The 25,386-nt window shown below is 38.0% G+C and overlaps 1 protein-coding gene across 5 annotated transcripts in view; it reads left to right on the top strand.

The window, feature by feature from the left end:
• Positions 1 to 1,220: 1,220 nt before the first annotated feature.
• ATP8B4 (ATPase phospholipid transporting 8B4 (putative)) overlaps positions 1,221 to 25,386 on the top strand; it is a 265,518-nt gene continuing 241,352 nt past the window's right edge. Inside the window, exons 1-2 of one of the 5 annotated variants that reach the window (XM_043920124.1) lie at positions 1,221 to 1,335; positions 19,012 to 19,080. In XM_043920124.1, the coding sequence (XP_043776059.1) occupies positions 19,053 to 19,080 (28 nt within the window). In that variant the 5' untranslated portion in view covers positions 1,221 to 1,335; positions 19,012 to 19,052. Of the gene's footprint in view, positions 1,336 to 1,405; positions 1,555 to 5,654; positions 5,761 to 19,011; positions 19,081 to 25,386 lie in introns of those variants that run through there. The other 4 variants (XM_043920122.1, XM_043920121.1, XM_043920126.1 and 1 more) reach the window with 4 other exon arrangements.

Here is a 25,386-nt window from a genome sequence, read left to right as displayed (position 1 = left end):
TGTTGTTTTTGCTTTTGCCTCATCTCTTCATTCTTTCTGGAGTTGTTTCTTCAGTAGCATATTGGGCACCTACTGACCTAGGAAGTTCATCTTTCCATGTCGTATCTTTTTGCCTTTTCATACTGTTGATGGGGTTCTCAAGGCAAGATATTGAAGTTGTTTTCCATTCCCTTCTCCAGTGGACCACATTTTGTCAGAACTCTCCACCATGACCTGTCCATCTTGGGTTGCCCTACATGGCATGGCTCTTAGTTTCATTGAGTTAGATAATTCTGTGGTCCATGTGATCAGTTTGGTTAGTTTTCTCTGATTGTGGTTTTTATTCTCTTTTCATTGATTCAAGAAAGCTCTCCTTTGTTTGTGACTGTGGGGCCTTGGCATGGGAAGGCCCTCCCTTCTCTCTGATCTGGCTCTCAGTGGAAAGTTGAGGGCTCAGTGTCATGTTGTTTCAGAAGAGAGTTGACACAGGGGATCAACTTGCTCTGGTTAGAGAGATATGATTAAAACATATTTGGTTTCAGTCCTTAACTGCAAATCTGATGCAACTTCTGGAAACCCCATAAATGGCTTTAGATATACTGAAAAGTAGCCCTAATCCTTTCAAAATAGACATGGACCAAAATATTTTGTTTTTATCTAATCCCATGTTAAAAACCAGAACATTCTTAAGAAAAAAAAAAAAAAAGCACAACAACCAGAACCCTCTCTAAGTGATTCTAAACTAAAAAGTTTAAATCTGTTTCCATGTGCATTTGTTCTTCAGCATCCTTAGGGTTAATGGTTTGCTTCCTCTGAGCTGAAATTAAGGATGTTGGGGGAAAAAAGAAGTCCTCGGCTCAGCATGTTACATGTTGCTTGAGTGTGCTTAGCTTTCATCCATAAGAGAGTTGAAGTCCCCATCTAATGATTTTTTTAAAAAAATTGACATTGCTGATTCCTTCAACTTCGGCAAAAACAGGTAGGAACTCCAAATAAATTTAAGTATCTCCCTCAGTGGAGGGTTGATAAAAGTTTGATAAGTGGAAGCCATGGAGACCCCTCTCCTTATCTGCTTTTGTTCTTCTGAGCCCTTGATTCCCACAGAAAAAGCCATCCTGGGGAAGCCAGCCTCTAGGGAGCTCCCTTTTGTTTTTCCAAGATTAACCAGTTCTGCCCTGGGAGTAGCAACAGGCAGCTCTTCCAGGAGAAACTCTTCTGGGCTTTTGGTATGTTTCCAAGGACCGGTTTTTGCTCCCTCTGTTCTTCACTGGTAGTGAAGCTGCTTCCCTGCAACTCCTTCCTCCTTTTCTGATGAGATGCTACTTGTGATCTACCCTCGAGCAGCTTCCGGTAGTGGTAAGCGGCCAAGAGTGTTTTTCCGGGAGTTGATCTCAGATTTTCAAGAATGTCCCCTAGAGACCCAGTTTGTTTTCTATGTAATTACTAGAGCTTTCAGAATAGCCTGGCTTTTCTCATTGTTCTCACTGATATGGTCACGGACTGGGTACCTGTTTGATCTTGCTGCGTGGCTGGGAAATCTCCCTGTTAGGGGGAGAGGCTTAGGTTCAGGCTGAGGTGAGTCTGGGGAGCACTCAAGGGTTGCTGGGACCAGGAGAGTTAGCTCTGGCTCGTTTGGTGCTTTTCGTTTCTCTTTTCCGGGTTACTCTTTTGTTTTTATTTTCTGTGTGTTGAAGTTTAGCAAACAGTCTTTATTATTCTCCTCCCATTAAAAAATAATTTTGGGGGGAAGTTAGTTGGATTTGGAAAATTTTCTTTTTTGCTTTTGAAGTTCACATGTTGATTCTGTTAACATCATCTATTACATGGCTAGTGGAGAGGCATCAGTGCAACATTTTTTCTTGGTTTCTGGATACTTGTCACTTCCTTTGACCACAGTTGGTTTTAGATTTTCCCCCCCCCCCAGAGGGATCATAACTGATGCACCTATTCAAGATACTGTTCATTTTATGAGCAATTCTTCCTTTGGACATAAACAGTTTGTCACTAAACTCGCCCTCTAAGGCATAAGGGGTAGATATGTTTCTATACTGAAATTTCTCTGAACAGAGAAGTGGATTCTTCTAGTTGTTTTATTGATAGACATGAGGGAGTCTCATATCCCTAGTTAACAATGAGCTGTTTTGAAGAAAAAAGAGATGAGTGAGAAACATTAAATAGGGGCTGAAAACTTATCAGAAAGGAGGTGAGGAGATATGGTATCGTGTATGGGATTACCAACACCTGTGTTCAAGGCCAGCCACCTTACCTGTGTTGTTCCCTGCCTGCCTTTACAGCAGAATGTAAATTCAGAGGGATTTTGAGACCTATATTTGTCTGTCTTGTGTTTTTATATTGTTCCATCATCATGATGCATCTTTTAAAAATGAGGAGCCAAGTGATTTTTTTGTGTCGTTGGAGGATTTTTTGTGCTCAGAGGATTTTATTTTTTTCTTACATGATACATTAGAAATTTTCGTTAGTAGGAAAAAGAAACTTAACCTATTGTTTCAAATAAGAAACCGCTACTGTCCTTGAAATAAAACTTCTTTGTGTATACTAGATGCTTGCACAGCACGTACAGGAATCAGATGCTAGTATTTGCTTTCAGGATTTCTCAAGAGATGTCAAGGAAAACACTAAGCTCAAAATGCTCCATGTTTGTAGTGCATGCCTAAAGTCTTAATTCTTGGCAATTTTGAAAAATAAAGTTCTAATTAAATGTTAAATATAAACATTAAATATTGATCATTATATTTTTCGAAACAGTCCTTCCTTAATTTGAAGCTATCTTTTTCTTTTCTCTCCTCTTCTTCACTGTTAGTTTGCTGAGCACCTGCCTACCCTGCACCAGGCTCTGTGCTGCATGCCCTGAAGAAGAGGGTGTAGGAGGAAAGCTACAGCATTTTGTTCCCATATATCTTTCTCTGAACCTTCTTTTGAGGTTGGGTGTTCTCTAGGACCTTGTCCTCATCCTCTCACTGACTCATCCTCACCCGCTGGCCTCTCCTCACTTCTCTTCATTCTTCTTCTTTCTGAATGAGATCATTCATCCCCCATGACTTCAGTGCTTCCTTATAGGTTGAAAATTCCAAGTCTACAAAACGGTCTCTTCTCTTTCATGCTGAGGGTATTTTCAGTGATCAAGAGGCATTTCAAGCCTAGTGTGCTCAAAGTGAACCTGACTATTGTTGCACCTCAATTCCTGCTCCTCCTCCTCTGCCTTCTCCTTTCACTGCTCTGCTTGTCATTTTCATTAATTATCCTCTCTTGCCCTGAGCCAAAAAACTCAGGAGTCATCCCAGATTCTTCCTTGTTTTGCGCCCCAGCATATGGACCATTTTTAATGTTTGTCAGTTTCAACTGCAGATACATTTCTAGAATCCAGCTCCGTTGCCTGTTGTCATTATTCCCCATCTCTTTCCATTCCTGTTCTTGACTGTGAGAGTAAAACCTTCCTAAAAGCTCTTGTCAGCTTACTCTCACATAGAGGGACACGAGGAAGCAATGACAGTGGACAAGGGGGCCTAGATTCCAAGCATACCTTTGTGCAGAGAGAACACTTCTGCCTCCCCAATACCTGAGGATCAGTCAGGATCTTGACTGTAACGATGTCCTGTGTCACTTCATCTATCAAAGGGGAGAACAGTAGCTCCTGCCCTTAACATTTTGGTGAGGATTAAATGAGAGGATACATTTAATCAGTGCTTAGCATGAGGCTAGGCACTTAGTGGATGGGAGTGATGATGCTGACAATGATGACTTCATTCAGACTCCATCTCTTACCTACCTTGGCAGCCCCACACCCACCACACTCCTCCATGCTGCCTGTAATCTGGTTGCCGTGACTGTCTCTGCTCCCTGTCACAACATTTGGTCTTTCCACTTGCTGTTCTTTTTGCCTGTACTTACCTTCTTTTATTGAGCAAACTCAGGACTTGACTGGGAGTTACTGTGCGTGAGATCGTAGCTGACTCTGCAAAGCAGACTTGGTGACTCCCGTCCCTCTGTCTCCATAGTTCTCAGTCCCTTCTTCTGACACAGACCTGCACTATTGAACTTTCTATGTTTCTGATCTCATCTACCCCAGACTCCTGGCTTTTGAAGAAATGATCCTTGCCTTCCTCTCCCCAGCCCAAGTTTGATGTAGAACAGGTGTCTGATAAGTGTTTGATGATTGAATGTCAGTAGAGATGCTCTCAAATTCGATAGGAGGTTTTCTACATATATAGAGTGAAGGATATATTTAAGAAAAATTAAAGTAATAGCTTTCCTTTCTTGAGTGTTAAACTATGTATCAGGAGGCACTGTGCTAATTTTTTTTTTTTTTACAGGCATGACCTCAGTTTGTTAAATGATCCCATGAGTTAGCTGATTGTCTCTGTTTACAGATGAGAAAACCAGGGCTTAGAATGGAGGGGAACTTGCTGGAAGGAGAGAGCTAACAGGATCAAACCTGGTCCTTTGGCTCCAGGCTAATGGAGAAGGGGAAGGAAGATGACCAAGCTGGAGGAGGCATGTTTGATAGAGAAAGGGCAGGATGAGGAAAAGGGTTTTATTTATTTATTTATTTTTGGGTAAAGGGTTTTGAAAATGCACAAGAGAGGCAGTGAGAGCAGATGAGCAAAGGATGAGAAAGGAAAGAGAGAAGGAAACTGTTGGAAAATAAGCAGGACATAAACAAGAGGAAAAAGGAAGCAGGGTTCCTACCACTTTAGTATTCTGTGGCTGGGTAACAGCTGCACGCCTAACAGAATATAAACAGACTTCAGTGTCAACATAATAACTCACAACACCATCAATCTGATACACATTATATGGGAAATAGAATACTTTATTGTTGAGGCATGGTAATTAGATATAATTGGTAGGCAGTTTATACATTTGGCTGTGCTAACCATCACTTTGACAAACACATACACAGTCTGGCTTAAAGTTTTTTACTTTTATTTTTGCCCAGTATCTTCACTCTGCAAGCACTATAGGTGCTGGCAGTTGTCACTGACACCAAATATGATGAGAACATTATCTATACCTCCTACTCTCACATTACAGTCAAAGCTGCACACGTGTAGGACTGAGGCCTGGCTTATTCCTTACTTTATCCATCATTGGTCTAACCTCCCAAGGCTGAGATTTCCCTTTTGGACCAAAAATATCCCTTCTCTGGAGTTTCAGAGCTGTGCTCCTTACCCCACCCCATCCCTTAGAGGCCCAGAGCAGGGGGAATATTCTTGGGCTGATAGGCAGCGTTGCCAGCATATATGATTGCAAGGTCACCATGTCCAGAGGTGGGAAGACTCTCTGAAGCTTTGCTTTTGAGCTTCTGGGAACCTAGGGCCAGAGGGAGAATAGGGGCAGGGGCAGGACCAGAGAAGGTGGACAGCAGAGGAGGAAAGAAGGGACCAACTCCCTAATCCTGCCATCCCACTTCCCATTCTTAGGCCCCACTATTGCTCAAGCAGAGGGGTTCTTCCAGTCACCTAAGCCTCAGCCCACCTCCCCTCCTCTCTTGGTGGATTAGTCCTCAGAAAGGAGGTGGGTTGGGTTGGAAGGCAAGTGCCTTAGTGAGAAAGTGAAAGAGAAGGAAACAGGGAAAGGAAACTGAGAGAGTGAAAGCAGAGAAAAGGGGAGGGAGTAGGAGGAGAGAGGACAGATGGGGAGGAAGGAAGGAGGGGGAGGGACCACATTTTTATGGAGTGAGCTGTATATTCTCGCAACAGCCCTGGGAGGAAGGCATTATTTCTTCTGTCTTACAGATTCGGAGAGTGAGTCTTAGGAAGGGTAAGTGACCTGGTCAGAGTGACACTAGATAAAAGTGGCTGAGCTCGGATTGGGATCTGCTCTCCAGAAAGTCTCTCTGTGCAGGACAGTGCCTCCCAAGAGGAAGAGGAGGCAGAGCTGGGGAGAGAGGGAGGCAAGAACAGATGGAGACAGGAGAACAGACGTGGGGTGGGGGGCTGGAGTCCTCACAGGGGTGAGGGCTGGGGTCAGGCTCCTTGAAGCTCTCTGGGGTCTTGTTGCTGAGTCCTGAGAACTGGAGAGGATCCTCCTTGGGCACACCCCTGCTCCTCCCTTGACACTGAGATGAAGCCAGGCTGAGGGTGCTCCCTGGCAGCACTCTGGCGAGAAAGGAGAGCTGCCAGGAATCTGCCTGCCCTACTCTCCTGGCTTCAGCTGCTCCTCCTGTCCCTTCTCCAGCTGCCCCACCCCTTCTTTTCCCCTTTCTTTTCCAGTCTCCTCTGATTCCTTTGTCTTGCTGTCCCCCTCCCTCATATTTTCATTCTCTCTTCCCACTGGTTTTATTCCCTCAATTTATCGCTATGGCCCTGGCTCCCCACTGTGAATACATCTCTTTAAAGCCTCATTACCCAGTTGCAGTTACCTCCTTTGCTGGAGAATGTCTTACAGGAATTACCCTTACCGTCCTCATTTTATCCTAATGTTTATTTAGACATTTTGACAGAAGAAGTTCAGAGGACTGCCTTCAAGATAGCTATATAATGAGCTCCCTTTTCCCAATGACCTGTCCAGGTATGTTCTGAGGCTTATGTAGCTTACCTGCCCTGGATTCTGTAATGCTGGTGGAAAAAGCAGGAATCCAAGGTCAGTTTCTTTGACTTCAAAAGACAGGCTTGTAGTTACCACATCCTGCTGCCCCTTGAGCAGATCAGCCAGCCCTGCCCTTGGTGGCCTGTTGGTGAGTTTATTATGGCCAGGGTGGGTCATTTGTCCTATATACTTTAGACCATAAGTCAACAGCATAGCAAAAACAGATCTACATTTCTGGGGAAGACTAATATAGCTCAGGAGACAGATGATCTAGACAGATGAACCACAATTTATTAATTGAAAATGTACAATGTAACTGTCAGGAGGACCAGAATGTTCACTTCAGCAGGCCTGGCTAGTGTACTCTTTCCCTGTAGGCAGACTTCTGTGGGAAAGCAAGTTATTATCAGCAGGTTGCTTGGTGATTGTGGAATTGGAGCAAGGGGAATTAACTATAATAACCTGATTGTTAAATGGCCTCCGATCTTTAAAGAGAAACTTCATTTTAATCCTTTACTTAAAGTGTTGAGTCACCTGCACCCTAGTGTACCCATTTTCATTGTAAAGTAGGGACCTCTATGAGGAATCATAATATGACCAGTGTGCCCCCTTATGCAGACAGCTGCTTGAGTAGCATTTCCAACTTGGATGTCTTTTTATGGCCCTTAATCTCAAGGTATCTGATATCAACTTATTTTTCCTAAACAAACTGGAGTTTTCTTTTGACTTTGCCATTTTTTTTTTCTATTAGAAGAATTACATTCTGTGCCCAAGATTCAAAACCTGAACTTGAAATTTAAAAAAATATATCAAATTCTTCATGCAAGCATCACTCTCAATCTTTTCCAAAAGAGTACTCACATGAATGAATTAATATAGGTAGAGTGCCTGGCTATTATTTGGGTTACATTTCTCTCTTCCTACTTTCCCCAGACCTGTCTTTCTTATAAAAATCCACCAAGACTTTGACACATGAAAACCACCATCTTAACCCCTTGCAAGAGATGAAGGCAAGGGTAAGATAAAACCTATTCAGCGACTTACCTTCTTCCATTTCTTCTGCTTTGGGGTGATTTCAAAAAAGGAACAGTGTTTTTATGTAAATAATGTTTGCTTCAGCACTTGTGAGTGGTTGAATTTCAAAATCCTAAACTAGATTTTATTTTAGCAAATCCTTCTTTATCACCTGTTTTTTTTTTTTTTTCTTCCAGTGTATTTCCTTAGACCCTCACTGATCTGAAAGTTCAATAGAAGATGGCTTTTTCTTTTCTCTAACATCAGTGAGTGTTGGCTGGGGTATTTTGGTGAATTGGTAAATATAAGACAAAGGACTAAATTTTACTTCCTCAAATTTACACTAGAATCTGATATATTACTGTGAATACTCTATTAGATATATCTGGGTTGCTGCTCTTATAAAGAAAGATTGGATTGGAGAAAATGTGGACTTGAATTCTTAATTTTTGTTATAACCACATATTTTAGAGAGTAAAAACACTTGGATAAGATCATTAATAAGAAACAATTTTCACAAACCTCAGAGAAATGTTTAATTCATACAACAGTGATTATATTATCACTCTGCATTAAATATGAAATAGAGCATATTTTCTACAAAGGCAAAAATGACTAAATTAAAAAAGATTTATTCATTATATTAAAAATAAAAAATTTCAAAGATATTTTGGAAGGTGGTATTAGAGAAATTAAAAGCATTGGAATAATTGTAAGGCTTAAAGGTAATTTTAGAAAGGATATGGTTTTGCTTTATGTTTAATTGTCTGGGGATTTTAAAATGAAAAGTACTTGTAGGAAGATCTAAAATAAGAGATGGAAGGGGTTACCTGGATATTTTCTCTTTAGTTACCTTTATATTGCACAAATATATATTAGGTTCATCCTGTGTACTGGCTATCTATTAGTGCTAATCCCTCAAAGCAATCTAGCAAACCAATAATGAGAAAGAAAGAAAAAGCTGGCCAGTGGCCAGTACTTCTAATAACTTCCTGAGAGATTGAATTTCTTTCTTCTTGCCTGCATTCTCATTGGCACCTGTCAGGGTAGAGAGTCCCTTTTGCCATCCTGCTTAAAGAACTGTTCTTCCTTTTACCTGCTCGAGGGACTCTGAGCTCATGAAAACAGAATGTTAACTTAATCTCCAGAGAGTTTTCAAGCCCTAACAAGTTGATTAACTTGCTGATGAGCCTTAAAACCCTTTGGCCAGATGGGGCCATCAGATCAAGGTGTCATTGCCACTGAATCCATTCATCCTTTCCCGTCGACATTTTGTATCGGTTGTGAATATTTGTTGGAACAAAAATAGCTCCTCATGGATAAAAACCCACTTTTGTTCATGTTTTTCTCACAGAAAGTCTTTTCCTTAAAAAAAAAAAAGTCCTTTTTGTGCATCTTCTTTTAGAGTCAGGCTGCTTCCTCTTGCCCTTCTACTCCCAGAGATTTGCAAATTTCCTTCTCCTTTCTCATGCTATTCAGTTTGCCTGCAACACTCTTCCTATTGCTAACCAAATACTTCTCAGTCTTTGAGGTTCTTCCTAGGCTGGAGTTGGGGTTGCACAGGAGGATAGGGACCAGCCAGAGAGAGAGCATGTCTAAGAAAGCCACAGAGGTTCCCAGTTTGGGAGGATCTAAAACTTTCTTGAACTTGGAGTTGGGGTCTACGAAAGGAGAGTTGCTAAAAGGGAAATGCTGTTTAGTATCAGGAAGCCCTTGCTTTATTCCTCATAGAAACTAAGAAATTCATTCTTTCATTTAGCAGATATTTATTAAGCACTGCCGCATGCCAGTTGTGCATTTGATACTGAAGATACAACTATGGACCAGACGGATCAGTTCTCTGCCCCACTGGAGTTTGTAGACTAAGGGGAAAACAGCTAATGTGATAGGCAAATAAATTCTAGAATTATAGGGGTTCTGAGATGGGAAGTTCTTGATTCTGTGGGCACACATAGGAAGTGGTCTTATCTCTGATTTGGGGGGCCAGGGGAGAACTCCTAGAGGAAGTGCTAGGAGTGCAGTTGGAATTGATATTGAAAAGATAGGAACAAATTAGTCAGGTGATTTAAGTATTCACCATGGGTATTAGATTATGACTGACAGAGGAAAGAACATGAATCATGGCCCTCAGATGGAAAGAGCTGAGTTGAGTATTTCTGTAGTATAGACATGAGGGGGTGCAAGGAGGAACGGGGACTGTAAGGAGACTGATGAGAAATCAGAGTAGAAAGACCAGCAGGGTCCAGGTTGCAGAGGGGCCACGGAATCATGTGGAATTTGATCTTTTTATTTTTTTAAGGCCAACAGGAGGTGATTAAAAGGTTTTAAGTAGGGGTGTGACATAATGCTGTTTAACTTTTATCAATATCACTCTGGCTTCAGTGAGGACCTGAGTCTATGGGTGGCCAGGGCTGGAACAGGGAAACCTATTAATGAAGGAATGCAGGGTAAAGCAGTAACTGGTCAGCAGGCCTGTCCTGGAGGCATCTGCTGCCTAGGGCTGGGGAACAGTGAGGGGAGGGGAGGATTGTTTTAGGCAGCCTTGTAGCAGTTGGTAAAAGGCTTGGGAAGAGGAACAGAAGAGTTATTGATGGGTCTTATTGGAGGACCTCTCCTGGCTTCTTGCAGCACCCAGCAGTAGTAACCCCATCTTCATGTTGGATTCATCAATTTTAGTGACTCGTCCCTGGAAAAGCAGTGGGTCTTAGTGTTGATGGCCCTACATGTCAGGGACACCTTGAGGTGGGTGTTATTCCCTCAGCACTGCTGAGCCTGTGGCTTTTTCCTGGCTGTAGTGGATGGGAACTTGTGAATCTAGGTGCACAACAGGGAGAAATTCTGATAGTTTCAGATTATAGAAATTTATAGTAGAAAAATAGGTGTTGATGAAATTCCTCTGCATCCTCCTTTCTTGTAACTGCTAAGCCATAAGCATTGCTGTTCCTCTTTTTTGGTCTCTAGATGAGTGACCAGCTTCTTCTTTTGTGGGTGTTTAATGCATCCTGCCACACCACATCTTTGAGCAGGAACAAACAAGTCATTTCTCTTTCTAACCTAGAGAAAATGAATTCTGAAGCTCTCCTTATTGTCATGTGTTTGCAGAGGTGTCAGAGTTCATGTCCATGGTCTAATGAACACCCATAATTTCATATAGATAAACTTAAATCATTTTTCTTGTGATGAGAACTCGTAGGATTTACCCTCTTAAACGACTTTTGTACATAACATGCACTACTGTTATATTGATCATGGTTGTGCTTTACATGCCTAGTACTTATCTTCTAACTGGAAGTTTGTATATTTTAATCACCTTCATCCACTTCCCCCTCTTTCCACCCCTTGTCTCTGGTAATAACATATCTGATCTCTTTTTCTATGAGTTTGTTGTTTGTTTTTTGAGGTATGATTAACCTATAACACTATAGTAGTTCCTGGTGCACAACACAATGATTCAATATTTCTGTACATTACAAAATGATCACCATGATAAGTCTAGTTACCATCTATCACCATGCAGAGATATTATTATTTACTATGTGCCCCACACAGTACATCTCATTCTCATGATTCATTTGTTTAGTCACTGGAAGTTTATACTTCTTAATCTCCCTATTTCACTCATTCTCCCTCCCCTTGTCGCCCCATCCCTGCAACCACCTGTTTGTTCTCTGTATATGTGTTTCTGTTTTGTTATATTTATCCATTTATTTTGTTTTTTAGATCCCACATATAAGTGAAACCATGCAGTATTTGTCTTTCTGTTCTTTCACTTAGTATATACCCTCTCGGTCCATCTATGTCGTCAAAATTGACAAGATTTCATTTTTTTTTTATGGCTGAATAGTATTTAATTGTTTATATACACCACACCTTTATCCATTCATCTATCAGTGGGTGCTTAGGTTGCTTTCATATCTTGGCTATTTGCTTCCATATTTTGGCTATTGTAAATACTACTGTAATGAACATGGGGGTGCTTAATGTCTTCTTGAGTTAGTATTTTTATTTGGAAAAGTATCCAAAAGTGAAAAAATACCCAAAAGTGAAATTGCTGGATCATATGGTAGTTCTACTTTTATTTTTTGAGGAATCTCCATATTGTTTTCCATAGTGAAAGTGCATAAGAAAACTCTTCTCTGCATCCTAGCCAACACTTCCTATGTGTCATCATTTTTATAATAGCCATCTGACATGTGTGAAGTGGTATCTCATTGCAGTTTTTAAAAAATTTAGTTGATTTGTAATGTAATTTTTACTGTAGAGCAAAGTCCAGTTTTACACACACACACACACACACACACACACACACATATTCTTTCTTATATTCTTTTCTGTTATGGTTTACCACAGGATATAGTTCTCTATATGCCTGCCAATGCAGGAGACATAAGAAATGTGGGTTTGATCCCTGAGTTGGGATGATCCCCTGGAGGAGGGCATGGCAACCCATTCCAGTGTTCTTGCCTAGAGAATCCCGTGGACAGAGGAACCTGGCAGGCTACAGACCATGGGGTCACAAAGAGTCAGACATGACAAGTGACTTAGCCGGCACACATACTGTAGGATCTTGTTTATCCATTGTGTATATAATAGCTTGCATCTGCTGACTTCAAATTCCCAATCCATCTCTTTTCAACTCCCCTCCCCACTGGCAACCACAAACTTGTTTTTTATGTCTGTGAGTCTATTTCTTAGATAAGTTCATTTGTATCAGATTTTAGATGCCACATATACATGGTGTCATGTTATTTGTCTTTTTCTAATTTACTTTAGTTAGTATGATACTCTCTGGATCCATCCATGTTGCTGCAAATGACATTCTTTTTTATGACTGAGTAGTATTCCACTGTGTGTGTGTGTGTGTGTGTGTGTGTGTGTGTGTGTGTGTGTGTGTGTGTATATAGTGCATCTTCTTTATCCATTCATTTTTCAGTGAACATTTAGGTTATTTCCCTGTGTCTTGGCTATTGTCAGTATTGCTACAATGAACATTGGGGTGCATCTCATTGTAGTTTTGATTTGTATTACTCTGCTGATTAGTGATGTTGAGTATCTTTCTTATGTGTCAGTTTGCCATCCATATGTATTTTTTGGAAATGTGTCTCTTGGGGTCTTCTGATCATTTTTTAATGGGGTTGGGTTTTTTTTTTTTTTTTGGATGTTGAGTTGTAGAGTTCTTTGTATATTTTGGATGTTAACTCCTTATCAGATGTATCATTTGCAAATATCTTCCCAAATGCAGTAGGTGGCTTTTTTGTTTTGTTGATAGTTTCCTTCATAGTGCAAGTTTTTTAGTTTGATGTAGTCCCATTTTTCTTATGTTTTCCTTGCTTACTTCATACATATATGAAATGTATATGTACTTTTATATATTATATAGCACACATACACACACACATATGTACACCACACACATAGACTTTTTCAGATTCTTCCCCCCTTATAGGTAGGTTATTACATAGTGTTGAGTATAGTTCCCTGTACTATACAGTAGGTTCTTGTTGGCTACATGTTTTATACAGTGTGTATATGTTGGAGAAGGAAATGGCACTCCACCCCAATATTCTTGCCTGGAGAATCTCATGGACTGAGGAGCCTGGCCCACGGGGTCGCATAGAGTCGGACACAACTGAGCATGTATGTCTGTTAACCCCGCCTCCTAATATATCCCTTTCACTACCCCCTCTCCAAAGCTGAGTGCAGAAGAATTGATGCTTTTGAACTGTGGTGTTGGAGAATACTCTTGAGAGTCCCTTGGACTGCCAGGAGATCCAACAGTCTGTCCTAAAGGAGATCAGTCCTGGGTGTTCACTGGAAGGGCTGATGTTGAAGCTGAAACTCCAATACTTGGGCCACCTGATGCGAAGAGCTGACTCATTTGAAAAGACCCTGATGCTGGGAAAGATTGAGGGCAGGAGGAGAAGGGGATGACAGAGGATGAGATGGTTGGATGGTATCATTGACTCGATGGACATGGGTTTGGGTGGACTCCAGGAGTTGGTGATGGACAGGGAGGCCTGGCATGCTGCAGTTCATGGGGTCGCAAAGAGTTGGACAAGACTGAGTAACTGAACTGAACCCCCTCTCCAATTTGGCAATCATAAGTTTGTTTGCTCTCTTTGTGAGCCTTTCTTTTTGGAAATAAGATCATTTGTGTCTTTTTAAATTTTAGGTTTCATGTGGAAATGATGTTTGTATGATATTTGTCTTTGACTTACTTTACTTAGTACATGGTACTCTTTAGGTACATCCATGTTGCTGCATATGGGCATTATTTCATTCTTTCTTATGGCTGAGTAATATTACACACACACACACACACACACACACACACACACACACACACACACACACACACACACACACACACACACACACACACACACACACACACACATCTTTATTCATTGATCTGTCAATGGACATTTGGTTTGCTTTCGTGTCCTGACTATTGTAAATAGTGCTGCAGTGAACATTGGGGTGCATGTATCTTTTTGAATTATGCCCAGGGGTTGGATTGCAGGATCATAGGATAGCTCTATTTTTAGCTCTTAGGTGAACCTCTATACTGTTCTCCATGGTGGCTGCACCAATTTACACTTCCACCAAGAGTGTAGGAGGGTTCTTTTTTCTCCACACCCTCTCTAGCATTTATTATTTATAGGCTTTTTGATGATGGCTATTTTGACTAGTGTGAGGTGATAACCTCATTGTAGTTTTCATTAGCATATCTCTTATAGTTAGCAATGTTGAACAGCTTTTCATTTGCTTTTTTGGTCATATGTATGTCTTCTTTGGAGAAACGTCTGTCTAGATCTTTTGCTTATTGGGTTTTTGTTTTTGTGATACTGAGCTGCATGAACTGTTTGTATATTTTGGAGCCTGACCCTTTGTTGGTCGCATCATTTGCAAATATTTTCTCCCATTCTATAGGTTGTCTTTTCACATTGTTGATGGCTTCCTTTGCTGGGCAAAAACTTTTATTTTAAGTTTAATTAGGTTTGACTTGTTTATTTTTGTTTTTATTTCCATTACTCTAGGAGAGGGATCCAAAAAGATATTTCTGCAATTTATGTCAGAGAGTGTTCTGCCTATATTTTCCTCTAGGAGTTCTAGACTCTGGTCTTACATTTAGGTCTTTAATCCATTTTGAGTTTATTTTTGTGTATGGTGTTGGGGAATGTTCTAATTTCATTCTTTTATATGTAGGTGTTCAGTTTTACCAGCACCACTTATTGAAAAGAATGCTTTTCTCCATTGTATTCTTGCCTCCTTTGTCATAGATTAATTGACCATAGATGAGTAGGTTTATTTCTGGGCTTTCTATCCTGTTTCATGGATCTACAGTTCTATTTTTGTGCCAGTACCATACTGCTTTCATGATTATAGGTTTGTACAGTAGTCTGGAGTCAGGGAGTCTGATTCCTCCAGCTATTTTTCTTTCTCAAGATTGCTTTTGCTATTTGAGGTCTTTTGTGTTTCCATACAAATTAAAAAATTTTTTCTAGTTCTGTGAAAAATGCCATTGGTAATTTGATAGGGGTTGAATTAAATGTGTAGGTTGCCTTGGATAGTATTGCCATTTTGACAGTATTGATTCTTCCAAACCAAGACCGTGTTATATCTTTTGATCTATTTATGTCTTTGATTTCTTTCATCAGCATCTAATAATTTTTGGAGTACAGGTATTTTGCCTCCTCAGCTAGATTTATTTCCAAGTATTTTATACTTTTTGATGTAGTGGTAAATGGGATTGTTTTCTTAATTTTTCTTTCTGATGTTTCATTATTAGAGTATAGAAGTGAAGCTGATTTCTGTGTTTTAATTTTTTATCCTGAAACTTTACCAGATTCATTGATGAGTTCTAGTAGTTTTTTAGTAACATCTTTAATATTTTCTATGTGTAGTGTCGTGTCATCTGCAAACAGTGACAGTTTTACTTCTTGGATTTCCAATTTGGGTTTGTTTTATTTCCTCTCAGATTGTTGTGGCTAGAACTTTGAAAACTATATTGTATAAAAGTGACGAAAACTTGACATCTTTGTCTTATTCCTGATCTTAGAGGAAATGCTTTCAGTGTTTCACCATTGAGTGTGATATTAGCTGTGGATTTGTTGTATATGGCCTTTATTATGTTGAGGTAGTTTCCCTATGCCCATTTTATGGAAGATTTTCTTTTCATTTTATGGAAGTTTTTTTTTTTTTTTAATCACAAATGGATGTTTAATTTTGTTGAAAACTTTTTCTGAATCTATTTAGATCATGTGATTTTTATTCTTCAACTTGTTAATGTGGTGTATCACACACTGATTTTGCAGATATTAAAAAATCTTTGCATCTCTGTGATGAATCCTACTTTATCATGTTATATGATCCTTCTAAGGCATTGTTGGATTTGGTTTGTTAGTATTGAGGATACTTATGTCTGTGTTGATCATTGATATTGATCTGTAATTTTTTTTTTTTTGGTGGTATCTTTGTTTGGTTTCAGTATTGGGGTGATGGGGGCCCCATAGAATGAGTTTGGGAGTATTCCTTTCTCTGCAGTTTTTGAAATAGTTTCAGAAGGATAGGTGTTAGCTAATCTCTAAGTGTATAATAGAACTCACCTGTGAAATCATCTGATCCTGCCTTTTGTTTGGGAGTTTTTTAAAATTACAGGTTCAATTTCAGTACATATAATTGGTCTGTTCATAGTTTCTGTTTCTTCCTGACTTAATCTTAGTTGATTGTACCTTTCTAAGAATTTGTCCATTTCTTCTAGGTTGTCCATTTCATTGGTGTATAGTTATTCATAGTAGTCTCTGATACTTTGAATTTATGTGCTGTCAGTTGTAATTTTTCCTTTTTCATTTCTGATTTTATTGATTTGAATCATCTCCTTTTTTTCCTCTTGATGAGTCTGTGTAAAGGTTTATCAATTTTATTTATCTTTTCAAAGAACAATCTTTAGTTTCACTAATCTTTTATATTGTTTTCTTTGTCTCTATATCATTTATTTCCAATCTGAACTTTATGATTTCTTTCCTTCTACTAACTTTGGGTTTTGTTTGTTCTTTCTTTAGTTGCTTAAGTGTAAGGTTAGGTTGTTATTTGTAATTTTTCTTGTTTCCTGAGTTAAGCTTGTGTCACTATTAACTTCCCTCTTAGAACTACTTGAGCTATGTCCCACAGGTTTTGGATTATTGTATTTTCATTTTTATGTTTCTAGGTATGTTTTAATTTCCTCTTTGATTTCTTCAGTGGTCCATTGGTTGTTTGTAGCATATTGTTTAGCCTCTATGTGTTTGTGGTTTTTGCTGTTTTTTCTTGTAATTTACTTCTAGTGCTATGGGACTAGCTTGATATGATGCTTGATATGACTTCAGTTTTCTTAAATTTACCAAGACTTCCTTTGTGGCCCAGCAGGTGATCTACTCTGGAGAATGTTCCATATGCACTTGAAAAGAAGATATATTCTTCTGATTTTGAATGGAATGCTCTATAAATATCAATTAAATCTATCTGTTCTAATGTGTCATTTAAAACCTGTGTTTCCTTATTGGTTTTCTGTCTGGATGATGTTTCTATTGATGTAAGTGGAATGCTGAAGTCCTCCACTATGGTATTACTGTCAATTTTCCTTTTATGTCTGTTTACATTTGCTGAATATATTGAGGTGCTCCTGTGTTGGGTGCATATGTAATTGTTATATCTTCTTCTATTGATCCCTTGATTATTATGTAATGTACTTTTTTGTGTCTTGTAACAGTCTTTATTTTAATGTCTATTTTGTCTGATAGGAGTACTGCTACTGTAGCTTTCCTTTGATTTCCCTTTGTATAGAATACCTTTTTCTATCCCCTCACTTTGAGTCTGTATGTGTCTCTAGATCTGAAGTGGGTCTCTTATAGATAACATATATATGGATCTTGTTTTTGTATTCATTCAGCCAGCCTATGTCTTTTGGTTGGAGCATTTAATCTATTTACATTTGTGATAATTATTGATATATATATTATTGCCATTTTAAAGTTGTTTTTGATTTTATAGGACTTTTAAAATTCCTTTTCTCTTTTGTTTACTTCTCTTGTGATTTGATAACTATCTTTAGTTTGTGTTTGGATTCCTTTTCTGTGTGTTTATCTATTATAGATTTTTTGTTTGTGATTACCATGAGGTTTTGATGTAGTAGTCTATATGTATACATGATTATTTTACGTTGCTGGTGTCTTAATTTAAAATGCATTTAAACTATCCTGCATTTGTACTTTCCTCTTCTCTCAATTACTGTTTTGGCATCATATTTGTGTGTAGATGATTTCCTACTTTTACTATGTGTTTACATTTATTAGTGACCTTTACCATTTTGTAATTTTCTTGTTTCTAATTGTGGCCTTTTCTTTTATGCTTAAAGAATTGCTTTAGCATTTGTGGTAACACTTGTTTGGTGGTGCTGAATTCTTTTAGCTTTTGTTTGTCTATAAAGCTTTTGATTTTGCCATCAATTCTGAATGAGAGTCATGCTGAGCAAAGTATTCTTGGTTTTAGGTTTTTCCCTTTCTTTACTTTAAATATATCTAGCCACTCCCTTCTGACCTGTACAGTTTCTGCTAAAAAAGCAAGTGATAGTCTTATGGGGATTCCCTTGTTTATTATTTGTTGCTTTTCCTGTCTTGCTTTTAATATTTTCTCTGTTCTTAGTTTTTGTCAACTTGATTACTATGTGTCTAGGCATGTTCCTCCTTCATTTAATTCTATATGGAACCGTCTGCACTTCCTGGACTTGGGTGACTCTGGAAGGAATCACACTTGGCACTTAAATAAAAGGCAGGTGTTGGAGCATCACCTCTGTAATATTCAAATTTACAGGGTTTTGGATATATTAGAAAATTTGGCTCCATTTTAACGCCAAATTTAATGTCATACTTGTTCTTACTTTGTTGTTCCATATATCTGCTATAATACAAATAGGTAATTTTTATATAGAATTGTTTCTCTTAAAATTTTTAATTGAAATAGAATTGATTTACAATGGTATGTTTGTTTCAGGTATACAACAAAATGACTTGGGTCTCTCTCTCTATATATATATACATATATGTGTGTGTATACATATACACACATATATATACATTCCTTTTTAGATTCTTTTACCTTATAGGTTATTACAAGACATTGTACATAGTTCCATGTACTATACAGCAGATCCTTCTTGGTTATACATTTTATATATAGTAATGTGTATATTTTGATTGCAAGCTCCAAATTTATCCCTTCCCCCTTTCCAATTTGGTAACCATAAGTTTGTTTTCTGTGTCTGTCTGGTTAGATTTAAGTCTCATAAATGGAGTCTGTTATTCTTTGTTGTGTTAATGACTTCCTAGTCATCTAGATTTGACTAGGAAGAAAGCTGGATGATGGGAATTTTTGGTTAATGAGTGTTTCTCAAATACTAATGTTTTGTACATATCCTGTTTTCTTACATAGGCCAGCTGTTGAGGCCTGGTGAAAAATAATCAAGTGCCATAATGTTCTGCAGTAAGAAGAAATCATTTGGTAAGTATTGAGTTCTTCAGGAGATACAAAGCAAATATGATTTTTTTAGCATTCATTTTAATTTCAAGGAGGTATAATTTGTAAGCAAAAACCACATAGATCTTGAGTGTTTTGTTTGAGCTTTGACAATTTTATGTAGATTTGTAATTATCACCAAAAAGCAAGAGACAATATTTCTATCACTCCAGAAAGTTCCTTGTGCCCCCTTTTTTCATTTTCCCTGCATTGTACACAACCACCTTCTGATTTCTATTTGGTTGATTTGCCTGTTTTTGAAATTAATATAAATGAAACCATGCAGCATGTATTCTTGTGTCTTCTTTCACGAAGTGTAAGGTTTTTGACATATTTCCATGTAGTTGCATGTATCAATATTTTGTTATTCAGTTTTTTCTTGTAAAGCAGTATTCCATTGTATGACTACACCAACACTTAAAACTAAGATCGTATGGTTAGAAATAATTTAGGTTCATTATGGCAAGAAGCATTTGGTTTTTGGTTGAGCAATTTGTCTAGCGGAACAGTTTTAATAGTATTCTAGTTTAAGAAATACAGCATTGTGACCTGAGAGTATTAATCTTGTCTTAAACGTTGTTAGTCAGTGACAGATTATTGTGTAGTTTTTCCTTCAGTGGAAGTGTATTTGGTTTATTACTGCTGTTTTATTTCAGACTTGTTAGAGAGGAAAGTCTGGATTAGAGTATATCTAGTACTCTCCTTCTAATCATATGTCTGACAGTTGGTTAACTTACTTTGATAAGCAGTTATCTCTTGATGCAGTCTGTTCCCTTGTTGGACACATTCATTGCAATGTTCAGTCTCATAATGAGTTGAAATCTATCTCAGTGTAGTTTGCACCTGTAGGTCATTAGTGATGCTCTCTGGAGCAATATTTCCATATTTCCAGAGCCGATTTAAGAGTCTAGAATTATTGTCGTCATTTTTTCTTTTACAAATAAAGTGATTTATTTATATTTAGTCACTGGTATTATCTTAATAATGTAAACATTAGATTAACCAGTTTTGACAAGGACAAGTTTCCAACAGAATCTACTGTTGTGAGGTTTTGATAAGTTCAGTTTCACTCTTTTAAAATAATTTATGTGTATATATGAATGCATATGTATAAAATAAGCAATTTTTTATAAATAAAAATAAGAAAATAGAAGTAATTGTAATTGGACAATCCAGAGGTAACTGCTCCAGACTGCCATGTTGCCCAATTTAGAGGGTTCCAATCAGTGACCTCTATTAATATGTTAATGTATATTTCTACACATATCCCCAGATGGAGCTATGGTGTGCATTATTTTGACTGGCTCTTAAATCATAATGTTGTAATCATAGATACCTTTTCTACCTTAAACTTTTCTCTGTAACATTATGTTTTTTTATATTTTCCTCTAACTTTTAATTTTGAAAATGTTGGAACTTATAAAAAATTGGAAGAATGATAAACACCCAAATACCTTTCACCTAAATTCTACAGTTGTTACCATTTTGCCACATTTGCTCCTCTTTTTCCTCGTCCTTCCACCAGCACACACCCAAACACATGCATACACCATAAACTTTTTTGTTGTTGAAGACATCATGACTCTTATCCCCAAATACTTCAGCACAGATCTCCTAAGAAAAAGGACATTCTCCATCTTAACTGCAGTATTGTCACCACATCCAAGAAATGTAACGTTGATGAATAAGTAACATACATTCCATTTTTCAGTTTCCCCAGTTGTCCCCACATCTCATGTCACAGAGCTTGTTTTTATTTTTGGTATGATATCTAATTATAATGTTCACACATTGTGTTTGGCTTTAAACTCCTTTATTTTCTTTTAGATTTAGAATAGTTTGTCATCATATTGATTTTTGGCAAAAGTCCATTTGCTAAGAGTCGGACACGACTGAGCGACTTCACTTTCACTTTTCACTTTTATGCATTGGAGAAGGAAATGGCAACTCACTCCAGTGTTCTTGCCTGGAGAATCCCAGGGATGGGGGAGCCTGGTGGGCTGCTGTCTATGGGGTCGCACAGAGTCGGACACAACTGACGCGACTTAGCAGCAGTAGCAGCAGCAGCAGCCATTCCAAAAGTCATTCCACTCAGTCATTTTGGATTGAACATCTTGGGCACAAATACTATGAAATAATTTTTAAATAGGAAACTAATAAATTAGTTACTTGAACCACTCTTGATGGGGAACACAACTTGCTGATCTTCCTCATATAGAATTTCATTTTATAGACTTTCATAACTATTTGTAATGAGCTATTAAGTAGCCCATTTGTAAATAGCTTTGTAATGAGATGAAATGTTGGGTCTATATTTACTGTGGTGCTAATTGGCAGAGAAAGCTGAGGCTAGTTCCTTCCTCTTGGACTTGTTACAGTGGCCACATGGCTTAAGGCACTGACTTTGGTGTCACCATCATTTGCATCATCGTGATTGGGAATGTTACATCTTTAGATTATATCAGTTCTTGTAGATCTATTTATAGACTGGAGACCTTTGTTGTTTAGTTGCTAAGTCATGTCTGACTCTTTGTGACCCCATGGACTGCAGCACGCCAGGCTTCCCTATCCTCCACTCTCTCCTGGAGTTTGCTCAAGTTCGTGTCCATTGAATCAGTGATGCTGTGTAACCATCCCATCCTCTGCCGCCCTCTTCTCCTTTGGCCTTCAATCTTTCCCAGCATCAGGGTCTTTTCCAAATGAGTTGGCTCCTCGCATCAGGTGGCCAAAGTACTGGAACGTCAGCTTTGGCATCAGTTGATGCCGGAGACCTTATTCAACCTAAGATATTCATTTACTTACCATTTTGCCACATTTGCTTCCTCTCCTTCCTCTCCTCTCCTTCTTCTCCTCTCCTCTCTTCCACTATTGAGGCAGTCAAAAAATATTTTTGAGCACCTATGGTATGCTAGGTAATACCAACTTAACGTAACTTTTTATGATTTAATAAAAACATGTATCTTTATACAATTAAGTTTACAGTAGCAGTGATAACTTAATAACAGTTTACCAAACATCACTACCAGTATGTTTTCCAGAGGAGCACAGACTAGAGAACTTCTAGTCAGCCTGCTATTGTCAGGGGGAGAATCAGGCAGAAGTGATATTTTACTTCAATGAGTTATTTAAGATCTACATTTAAGAAATGTGCACTTATATTTATATAAACTTTCACAACATCATCAGGAAGCCTGGGACATTGATGATGTATGTGAAAATATAACAAGCCAACCATTAAGTGTTGTGGGAACGCAAGAATTTTCTCCCAGATATATGCTTTACTATTTATTATCTCCATATCCACATAAATCTCACAGTCTTCAGCATGTGGAAAATTTTAGCTACCTAACTCAAATACTTAAAACATGCTTACCATCTATGTTTGTTTGTTTGTTATTTGTAATTCATCCTTTTGGTGTAAGCTTGAATAGGCGGTCCAAAGATGACCACTCTAAAGCATATATGTGCTTCATATTTTACATATGAACAACAAAGAATGTTGTTCATATGTAAAATACCTAATTCAGATTTTAGGTTGTTAGGTAATATGGGAAGCAAAAGAAGTAGATAATTGGAGGCTTTATTTAAGCTCTAAAGCTATTAATGATTCCAAAATGTGAGGGTTGTGGAGCAACATGCCTTATTCCACAGGGTGCAGGGTAGGAAGATCAGACCAAGGTCACATTATGTGTATCATGGGCCCTTTCCAGGCCCCTTCCTTCAAAAAATATTGAAAATTAAGTTTTACAATTGTGAGGGTTTAAAGACAAATATAATCCAGGTTGGACTCATTATTATGTATCCACTATTATTATATTCATTTTTCTTCTAACTTGAAATGAAAATTTAAACATTTTTGTGTTCTTTAAAAGTATTGTGGGCTCCAGGTGCTGCATATACTGTGCCTACAAAAGAGGTAGTGCTTTAGTTGAAGTTAAGATACCTATATATTATTTAGTAGGTACTGGATTGTTCCTATTGCAGAGGACTGGTGAACAAAAGATGAATAAGACATTCCATTTGTTTATTTTATATATATACTGGTTCTCTAGTGAAACTATCCATCTTGTTATCATAGTTACTTTAAAGTCCATGTCTGACAGTTCCAATATCTAGATTATCTGTGAGCCTGCTTATATTTTCTGTCTCTTGGTTTTCAATAGTTTGTTATTGTGCTGTACCATACCTGCTAGTTTATTATTGAAATCTATACATTGCATATGAAAAAGTTACAGAGCGTCTGGTTGTTATTTTTCTTCAGGAGATTTACCTTTCTTGCAGCAGGCAGTAAGAGAAGGAACAGGTCATTTTGATCCAGTCAGAGACTGAGACAAGTTAAGGCTGGGTTTCAGTGTTTATAAGACCTTGGATGCTTTAGTTTGTTCTCACTCTTAAGTCAATCGAAAGCCCAGTACATTACTAAGACCCTTCTTCCCTCCCAGACTCTGAATTCCAATTATTGTCTCATCTCGGGCAGGTTAGGAATTACCGAATGCCTCAATGGAAAGGAACAGAGTATCAGGTTTATCTCAGTATATTTCTCTTCTCTGCTGGAACTTTTAAAGTCCTGGGTGATTTTGTTGTTCTATGGTAGTTTCAAACAGCTTTGTATATGTCATCTTTTATAATTGTTCTCAATAGATGTGTTTTCCTGACATTTTATCCTGTTTTAGTGGGAAGCAGATTGTTTTAAAAGTCTGTTTTAGGTTGCCAGTCCAGGTTGGATGCATGAGACAGGTGCTCAGGGCTGGTGCACTGGGATGACCCAGAGGGATGGGATGGGGAGGGAAGTGAGAGGGGGGTTCGAGATGGGGAACACATGTAAATCCATGGCTGATTCATGTCAATGTATGGCAAAAACCACTACAATATTGTAAAGTAATTAGCCTCCAGCTAATAAAAATAAATGGAAAAAAAATAAAAAATAAAAGTCTGTTTTAGAAGTTTATCAGAAAGCTACATTATATAACATTATTCTAGTTGTTAGGTAAGTATTTTAGACTGTTAGGATTAGAAGTAAGAAATGAGCAAAATGAATAGTTAAGTTGAATAAGAAAATAATTGTTAATATGTTAATCAGTCTTCTTTACTAGAATGGGTTTAAGCTTTAGCTATGACACATATACAAATATAGATCTATTTTGAGCTGCCTCATTCCAGTGAATAATGCAATAATACTCAGAATTACATTATATGTCATACATGTTTATTGGTCTTAGAACATATTTCCAAATACATTGCTCCAATTCTCCATTTTATTATTTAGTATTCTCAAATGTGTAATAATCTAAGTGTCATACTTTGGTTTTGTAAAAAAAATTCTCTTAATTGAAAAATTCCATCCATAGAATTATAATAATTTACAATTAAATATGCTTTTATATTCCTTCCATAGACCCACACCTTAGAATAGTCCTTTAATTTAGCGTTTGAGCCAGTATCTGGCATACAGTAAGCACTTACTGAATGGTTGCTGTTGTTGTTATTATTTTAAGTAGTCTTAGTAAATGCTGTGTGTGTGTTAAGTCGCTTCAGTCGTTTCCGACTCTTTGTGATCCTGTGGACTGTAGCCCACCAGGTTCCTGTGTCCATGGGATTCTCCAGGCAAGAATACTGGAATGGATTGCCATGCCCTCCTCCGGGGGATCTTCCTGACCCAGGGATTGAACCCACATCTCTTATGTTTCCTGCACTGGCAGGCAGGTTCTTTAACACTAGCACCACCTGGGAGGCTACAGAGATTTTGTCTATAAAATGTCTGAATCTCACTCCCCACGATGGCAAGAATCCCACACTTCCCAGCCCACAATCAGGATGGTGAACCTATTTCTCAAAAACATTACTTTCACTATTTGTTCAAATAGAGCTTTGTAATTTAAAGAAAATTAAGATTTTTTATTTCTAGTCTTAATTTTGAAATCTGGATTTTCTTTTGATGGTGGAATGAAGTCTGAAAGTTGATGAGGTAATCCAAAACATGGCATTTTTTATAAAGAAAAATACTTTTAATAATTCAGAAATGAAAAGCTTACTGTGAATTGTAAACCTGCCTTCATATGATGAATAAGCCAATTAAAACATCACATTTCAATGATTTTGACTGGAATGATCTTGTATCACTGTGGTAGTGCTGGTTGTCTTATGTTAATTTCAACCTTGACTGGTAGTTCATTCATTCACTTACTCATTTATTCACTCATCCAGTCAGCCGGCCAGCCATTCCACAGATACGTACTGAAAACCTCTTACGCACCAGACACTGTTCAAAACAGAAAAGAAACAACTGTGGAC

The sequence above is a fragment of the Cervus elaphus genome, chromosome 12 (assembly GCF_910594005.1).
Source record: "Cervus elaphus chromosome 12, mCerEla1.1, whole genome shotgun sequence".
Lineage (NCBI taxonomy): Eukaryota > Metazoa > Chordata > Mammalia > Artiodactyla > Cervidae > Cervus > Cervus elaphus.
This window is presented reverse-complemented; position numbering and strand designations above follow the sequence as displayed.